Raw genomic sequence first — 8584 nt, 5'->3', positions numbered from 1 at the left:
TTTTTTATTTTAATTTTTTTTTTATGATAATAGTAACAAATCCTTTATGTGGTTTCCAGATTGATTCCTTTGAACTTCTTTATTACTATGATGAACACTTAGGACATGCAATGTGGTAAGTATGCTTAACATACTCATATTTCATCTGTAATCGTGTTATAATTGACAAGTTATAACAATTTCTGTGTCTAAAACACCTCCACACCATTCTGTTATCATTATAGGTACGTCCCTTTCTTCCTCATCCTCTCCTTGTATTTCACCGGTTGCTTTACACAAGTTAAAGATGAGAAGATGCCTTACTCAGACTGGCTGCTACTTGGCCCTAGTGCAGTGTACTATTGGTAAGTGAATTATTCATTCAAGTCAATTGCAATAATTTTTGGAGAAGTAGAATTTCTAGTCACTGTGAAACCACATGCTCATGCCAATTAATTTTTATTTTTTTAAATGTATTTACAAGTAAATAGAATATTTAATGAAAATATGAGCCAACAATACATCAGAATTTAGATATTAAATGTTCACGTTGTCCAAACATTAATGTGGTTTAATTCTTCAGGTATCTGATTCCTGAGGGGCAGATCTTTGTCCTGTATGTAAATCTTCTTTTATTAAAGATATATACGAAACGCATGATGAATTTACACTTTTACAGCTTAGGTGTAGGATCTGGCATGTGAATGACTGAATGACTGAATGGCTGACTGAATGACTGAGGCCGGTGACACACTGGCTGCGTGGCGTGAGCGCCGCGTGTCTGAAGCGTCCCAGAAGCGTGGCGGATTGTCTTTACACACCAGAAGCGTGCCTGGCGCGCTGCTGCTGTAGAGGGAGTCCGTTGACAGACCAGGCTCAGGTCTTCATTACAACAATATATACTTTTTTTTATACACCTACGCCTACTGATAAAGGACACCGTCAAAAGTATTGACGGCGAACTAGATTATGTATGACAGGTGCAATAGCCTATTTGAAAATCGATAATTATTATTATTTTTTTTTTTAAATTACATTTATATCTGAATTTATGTCAACCTATAGACTTTCAAATATCAAAATATCAGGAATTCATATGTATTTGTGTACAAAATGACATTTAAAAACATTTTCCTATTATATTTTGCCTGGAAAAGCCTCCAACACGGTAAAAATAGGCGTCGGTTCTATTTCTAGCAAGCAAGCGTTTTCACACAGGCGGTCTGTAAGCTCTAACCTGTCAACATGGGAGCCGAATTAAAAACCGACACGCCACGCGGCTGAGACGCTTGCGCCACGCATCCAGTGTGTCGCCGGCCTGACTGACTGACTGAATAACTGACTGAATGACTGACTGAATGACAGACTGACTGAATGACTGACTGACTGACTGACTGACTGACTGACTGAATGACTGACTGACTGACTAAATGACTGACTGAATGACTGACTGACTGACTGACTGACTGACTGACTGACTGAATGACTGACTGACTGACTGACTGACTGACTGACTGAATGACTGACTGACTGACTGACTGAATGACTGACTGACTGACTGACTGAATGACTGACTGACTGACTGACTGACTGACTGACTGAATGACTGACTGACTGACTGACTGAATGACTGACTGACTGACTGACTGAATGACTGACTGACTGACTGACTGAATGACTGACTGACTGACTGACTGAATGACTGACTGACTGACTGACTGACTGACTGAATGACTAACTGATTGAATGACTGATTGACTGAATGACTGTCTGAATGACTGACTGACTGACTGACTGACTGAATGAATGAATGAATGAATGAATGACTGAATGACTGACTGACTGAAAAAGTTTCTACAGCTGCAGCACAGTCCCAGTTTCACACAGACCTCTGGCTCTGCTTCACTCTTCACTCTGGTTTCCTCTTAATAAGCCCAATGTACCATACACCTGGTAGGAGACTCTATTAACCATCGTCTCATCCTCAGTGGATACCAGTTTACCTTTCTGTCAGAGAAAACCCCATTATCAAAGATCTGAAGCCTGCCTCACTGGTACAGTAGCTAAATGTACAGATCAACCAATTTCTGTGCTCTTTTTTATTTTAATTTTTTTTTATGATAATAGTAACAAATCCTTTATGTGGTTTCCAGATTGATTCCTTTGAACTTCTTTATTACTATGATGAACACTTAGGACATGCAATGTGGTAAGTATGCTTAACATACTCATATTTCATCTGTAATCGTGTTATAATTGACAAGTTATAACAATTTCTGTGTCTAAAACACCTCCACACCATTCTGTTATCATTATAGGTACGTCCCTTTCTTCCTCATCCTCTCCTTGTATTTCACCGGCTGCTTTACACAAGTTATAGATGAGAAGATGCCTTACTCAGACTGGCTGCTACTTGGCCCTAGTGCAGTGTACTATTGGTAAGTGAATTATTCATTCAAGTCAATTGCAATAATTTTTGGAGAAGTAGAATTTCTAGTCACTGTGACACCACATGCTCATGCCAATTAATTTTTATTTTTTTAAATGTATTTACAAGTAAATAGAATATTTAATGAAAATATGATCCAACAATACATCAGAATTTAGATATTAAATGTTCACGTTGTCCAAACATTAATGTGGTTTAATTCTTCAGGTATCTGATTCCTGAGGGGCAGATCTTTGTCCTGTATGTATTCACCTTTTTTGCCATGGTTGCCACTGTGATGCGCCAGAGGCTGATGGGCTTCGTGTTAGAAAGCAATGGCTGTTTCCTCTTCATCATTACTCTGGGATTAATTCCTGTCTGGGTCGCATATCTGTGGAATGATAAAGTTTTGCGTAAAAAGTATCCCGGTATCATGTTCCAGAGCCTTGGTCTTTCTATACCTTACACATCAAAGGCAGTTAAATATATATATATATATATATATATATATATATATATATATATATATATATATATATATATATATAAAATGCTTTGCAGAATTTGCACTGGATATGGATATGGATATGGATTCAAGAGATTGCTCACCCAGAAGGGAAAATTCTGTCACCATTTACTCACTGTCAATTTGTTCCAAACCTGTATGAATTTCTTATTGACCACAATAGAAGATAATTTGAAGAACGTTGGTAACCAAACAGTTATTGGTAGCCATTGACTTCCACAGTATAGGGTAAGTGAAAAAACTGTTTATTTACCAACATTCTGAAAATGTCTACTTGTGTTCAACAGAAGAAAACTACTTAAACAGATTTAAGTTGAGTGAGTAAATGATCCCCTTTAAGGAGTTGGTTTTAATCTTCACAAGGCAAACTATACAATGCCATATTTGTATATTTTGGTGGACTGAATAACAAAGTAATTTATTTATTGTGGCTTACAGTAAAAATGTTGCTTTTATGTCCTTGTTTTTCCTGAATAAAGCTTGCACTCCCTTTTATATGTTGTGAGTCATTAAGTGTGATTGTGAGCTGCACCTTGTGCAGTGGACAGTAAAATGTGATAGGTGGAATCTTATATCAATGTTCCGATGACAGACAGCTATCATTTACGTCAACACTGCAGTGGACTTTAGTTCCTACAGGTAATGACTCTTTCCCTCAACAGCAGAAACGTGTGTAGACATGGTGAGTTTGATAAACTCTTTGTCCCTTCTAAAACTAGACAAAGTTTTTATTCAGAAAATATATTATTGGAGATTTGTTAAAAAGGTTTCTCCTGAAATTATTTTAGAATTTTTCTCATATAGTTAGTTAAAAGGCTCTATTATAAATGTTATTGCTATTTTGTTGTTCTTGTTTTTAATGTTTTTTCTTTCTTTTCTTTTTTTTTGTAAATATACTGAGGATGTTGACTGAATTGTTTGAATGATGCAGTTGAACTGTTTTTGCCATGAATATATCCATTGCTGTCACATTTTTTTCTTTTCTAAATTTTATTTTTCATTGATTCATGGTACATTTTTCAACTGTTTTTTTAAATCTCTTTTCAGGCAAAATTCTTATCACAAACTCAGATTGATGGTGAGCTGTGTTACGCAGAAATAATATGTTTGTGATCCATGAATATAGTGAAATAAACTAACTGTTCTTTCAAAAAAAGACATACAATACATTAAGATGTGGCATTGGTTTATACAGTAGTTTAATTGTTCTCATGCAGAGTTCAAAGAATGTTTCTCGCTTTATGACAAGAAGCGAAAGGGGAAGATTGAAGCCAAAGACCTTATTACGGTCATGCGTTGTCTGGGTACAAGTCCCACATATAATGAAGTGGACAGACATCTGCAAATCCACAAAATAGGTAACAATCTCATGATTAACACATTATATTGAATTGGGACTATGTCTTCCTTGTCTGCTCTTCCATAGTGTCACCTGTGGCTAACAGCGATATACAATTGGACTAGTGGTCTCATTATGATGAGCATGTTGAAGCACTGGTATCAGACAAAATCTGATTCTGAAGAAACATACTTTGTAGTTAGTCCTGAATTTGAATTCTTTGCTTTCTTTAATGTTAGTGGTTCATACATCTTTAACTGTATCCTAATCACAGATAAGACCGGGGAGTTGGATTTTTCTACATTTCTAACCATGATGCACAGACAGATGCAGCAGGAAGATCCTAAGACTGAAATTCTGGAGGCTGTGCGCATGACGGACAAACATAAGAAGGGCTACATCCTGGATTCTGAGCTACGGGCCAAACTCACAGGCTTGGGAGAAAAGCTAACTGATAAAGAAGGTAGACATCATCTGAGATTTAGCTTCTGGGTTTACAGTACATTGTTGTATACATCATTGGCAAAAAAAAAAAAGTATTTTTTTTTTTTTTATTATTATTAAATATCAGGATCAGTACTTATTTGAATAAAATGTATAAATCCTGTTTGTTTTTAGAAATAAATTTGAATTTAAATAAAATAATAATTTGATTTTAAATTAAAATAATAGAAACATAACCCATGTTTAACAGACAGAATGAAATGTGTTGTTTAACTATTTTTTAATTGTGAATTATTTTTCAGTGGATGAGCTTTTTAAAGAGGCTAATGTCGGCCCTGATGGATTTATTTATTATGAGGAGTTCACTAGAATGGTCACACTTCCTACAGTTGACTACTAATGAAGAACAAAGGCTTGGACTCTTACCCTACAGAATGCAAATATCTACTAGCAAGAATTACATATTTTTGTTCTGTTTATACATTGTATATAAAATAACAATTGATTAAATGTTACAATAAAGCACTCATATTTGGATATACTGTACAGCTTGATTCAAGTATTCACCACTAGATGGCAATCATGAAGTAATCTGAATAAATACAGCATGGTTGATAAACGTTGTAATGAAATTCACAATATTATTTTAATGATGTTTAAAGATTGTTAAGTGAATGAAATTGAAGCTGTTTGTTGTACACATTCAATCTATTTTTAACCTGTTCACGAAACACAAAACTGAAACCTATGAGACACCATCCTTTCCCAAATCCAGGGCGTTCATGAACTCCTCTTCAGTGAAGGAAAACAGCTTGGCTGCTTCAAAATGCATCTTTTAAAATAAAGTCATCAACAAAAATGCTTTTTTTTTTTTAAGAAAAAAGTGCATTTACTGAGATAACTAAGTGAAAATGACAGATTCAAGTAATTGTAATGAAACTAATGTCTTACCTTCTATCGTTTTAAAATATCTATTAACTTAAGTTACTTTTTAAAACCCGCACTGAGCTCAGCCTTCTGTCGTTCCAGTTTTCTGTTCTCATCTTGTAAGGTTTCAGACTTTTGTTGTTCCTGACTGGTTGAATCCTTAGGTACACAAACAGCAGAGAAATGTGAAGTGAACAAAAACGCTAAATATAAATGTGACAAATGTCTGGAGTAAGGTTTCTTTGCACATAACTTCACTTGGTTAATCTGAGTTGACGTTACCTTACTGCTCTGTTTGAGTTGTGTTTAAGTCCTCTCAACCTCCTCCAGAGCTCTATTCAACCGCACCTCTCCTGCTCTATAGACACATGCATTTACATATACCTTAATAAAACATACTATAAAGATTGTGTTTCAGATCCAGATATCCCGATTAAATATCTGTTTGTTAAAAAAGGTGGATCTTTGAAGGAGCTTTTAAACCTAAAACTACCCAAACATGAGATGAGTGTTAATTAGTCTAAAGGGAGATGACAGTGAATGTTTTTTTTTTTTAAACTGACTCTACTGTTGTTCTCTATCCTTATTCAGTTTCCATGTCTCTGTCATAAGGGGAAGGGTGAGTTCCAAAGATATCTGTCCCAGCAGCCCTAGAGCAGTGCGCTCTGGTGTCTGAGCAGCTGTGGTGTAGTCTCACTTTACACACGGAGGAATAATCAGGTTAAAGGGCTCATGCCAAGGATTCCATGGCTCTGGATCCAAGCAAAGCTCTAATTAACAGGAATTATGGCATTTATACTATACATCTCCTACCGAAATTAGTTGAAGTTTAAAATAAATGATCAAAAATGGTCAAAGGAATATTTTTATTCAGAGCAGTAATACTTGTTCTGTCATAAGGTCACTTTTTTCAGTGGCTTGTGGGAAGATTTATTATTTAATAATATTTTGCCAAAAAAAAAAGTCTTGATTCTTCAGCTAAAGCTCTTTGCTTCTCAACTTGAGCCTGCTGGACATTTGCACACCTCTCTTGACCTTTCCTCCTAAATCCTTAAAAAAATTGCTGCTTAAAGTGCTGTTTTCCACATCCTTCCAGATTTGAAAATGAGATTTTGAGTAAGATTAACTTGAACTAACTTGACTGATGAACTCACCTTGAACACATCTCAAAGTTACCTTACTGTTGCATTCATATGTGAGTCTGTTCAGTTTCAGTTGAAGTTTAGCCTTCAAAAATCTGATTTGAGCTTCTGTAAATATGAAATGAATGTATTTAGTATAACAGCTCAGCAGAATTATTATTTGAAAGTTTTTCTCATCTCCAGCACAGGGCATGATGTCATCCTGCACGTGTTCCTCGGTGAGATCATCACTAACTCTGTCCTCATTATGCTGATTGTTTTAGCGAGTGAGAAATCCCCAAAGTCTTCGGGAATTGCAACATCATCAACCAGTCTGTGGCGCTTTTTTAAAATTGGAAGAAACTGTTGGTCCTACCCAAACATCTTTGACAGATAAAGGCCCAACTCCATCCAGAAGGGGCTTTCATTAAATACCTTGCATAATTTTTTTTTCTTTTATGTTTTACGTTTGAATAAAAGTTTTGAGAATACACTTACTGTGGATTCTTTCGATTTCCTGACCCTGGCTTGTTTGGCTTTGAAGATTTTGGATGGAATGGAAATATGTTTCTGTAACTAATGGGGTCTTGTATTTAATCCAAATTTGAATTGATTCATATATTTGTTTGAGATGACCCATTGTAGGGGGTTGCTTAGATGTGGATTCTTTTTTTAAATTTTTTAATCTGCCTTCCTAAAAGGACAAAATGCTATGCTGGCAGACAGCAAAAGATGTTTCTTATGTTTGTCAAATTGCAAGGACCATTACCTAGAAACTTCAAAATCACAGTCAGAATCAACCGAGATATGGATGGAGATTGTTTTGGAGAGCACCTCATTTTGATCGCTCTAAAAAAAAAAACATTATCGACATCATATACAGTATTAAGATGATGATACACAGTGCCAACCAGGTGAAACACAGGCCCCACGATCTAACGTATCCAGATACATTCTATAGCTATACATTCAAAGATACTAATTAAAAGCACAGCCTATTTTCTCTCAAATCTTTCTTACCAGAATCTCATGTGCTGTTTTTCAAGTTTTTTCTATTCTTACCATAACTTTCTTTGCTTCTCGAACAAGTTCTGCTGTTTTTGCTTCTATTTCTGCATTGAGATGCCTCAGGAGCATCGGAAATTGCATGCAGTTAGATATTAAGCATACTGCCATGTGATCTTCAATCCGCAATTCTTTATAGCACCTGTCAATTGATAAAAATTAAACACAAAGCATTAGATAAACTAATGTGCATTTAAGTAATAAATCCATAAATACATGTATTCTTTTTCTTTGGCCAGGAGGTCCATGTGAGGGGGTTTCTTTGAAGGAGCAGAGGAAGACCTGCTGGTAAGACGTTTGAGGCTTTTTAAACTGATTGGAAAGTATAAAGTATAAATTGGAGTTATCAATCATACTCTGTCTCCAGAAAACTACATTCTTTCCTATTTCCAAAGCTTTTTGATAATTTCTTCCTTTTGAAATTGTCAGTGTGAACGCACTACTTTAGACTGTGCAATGCACTTTCATCGTCTCATATGCCATTCAGTGAGGCGATTTGATGTATACACACTTGATTCTTTGAATTCCTTCTTAATAAAAAAAATGCAATCATAATTTACGTGACAAATAAATCAAAGATAATATCCGTATGATGTGTATATCAGACCATTAGTTATTTTATTGATATATTAACTGCTAAATATGTCAAGGGAATTCCAACACAACCCCTAAAATGAACTCTAAAAGTGCCTGAAAAAAAAAGTGAATATGGCTGAAATCTTTTAAAGCACTGAGAGGGATATTATCAATTCTTA

General features: G+C 35.4%; 1 protein-coding gene and 2 pseudogenes across 1 annotated transcript; 2 read left to right on the top strand and 1 right to left on the bottom strand.

Moving 5' to 3' along the window:
- Positions 1–105: 105 nt before the first annotated feature.
- LOC128017513 (ceroid-lipofuscinosis neuronal protein 6-like) lies at positions 106–2890 on the top strand (annotated as a pseudogene).
- A 597-nt stretch (positions 2891–3487) lies between these two features.
- On the top strand, positions 3488–5157 carry LOC128016312 (calmodulin-like protein 4). The gene is made up of 5 exons (XM_052600797.1): positions 3488–3615; positions 3981–4011; positions 4151–4291; positions 4547–4735; positions 5019–5157. The coding sequence occupies exons 1-5, from the start codon at positions 3613–3615 to the stop codon at positions 5114–5116; spliced, it is 462 nt and encodes a 153-aa protein (XP_052456757.1). The 5' UTR covers positions 3488–3612; the 3' UTR covers positions 5117–5157.
- Positions 5158–5461: 304 nt separating this feature from the next.
- LOC128017512 (testis-expressed protein 9-like) lies at positions 5462–6808 on the bottom strand (annotated as a pseudogene).
- Positions 6809–8584: the final 1776 nt, after the last annotated feature.

Source organism: Carassius gibelio, chromosome A7, assembly GCF_023724105.1.
Source record: "Carassius gibelio isolate Cgi1373 ecotype wild population from Czech Republic chromosome A7, carGib1.2-hapl.c, whole genome shotgun sequence".
Taxonomy (NCBI): domain Eukaryota; kingdom Metazoa; phylum Chordata; class Actinopteri; order Cypriniformes; family Cyprinidae; genus Carassius; species Carassius gibelio.
Note: the sequence above shows the minus strand (reverse complement) of the source record. Positions and strands in the feature narration are given on the sequence as shown.

What these genes read in the sequence shown, in the direction of transcription:
- LOC128016312 (XM_052600797.1), top strand. An exon ending in ATCACAAACTCAGATTGATG is followed by an intron (nt 4,012 to 4,150) that starts GTGAGCTGTGTT and finishes GTTCTCATGCAG; the next exon opens with AGTTCAAAGAATGTTTCTCG. An exon ending in TCTGCAAATCCACAAAATAG is followed by an intron (nt 4,292 to 4,546) that starts GTAACAATCTCA and finishes TCCTAATCACAG; the next exon opens with ATAAGACCGGGGAGTTGGAT.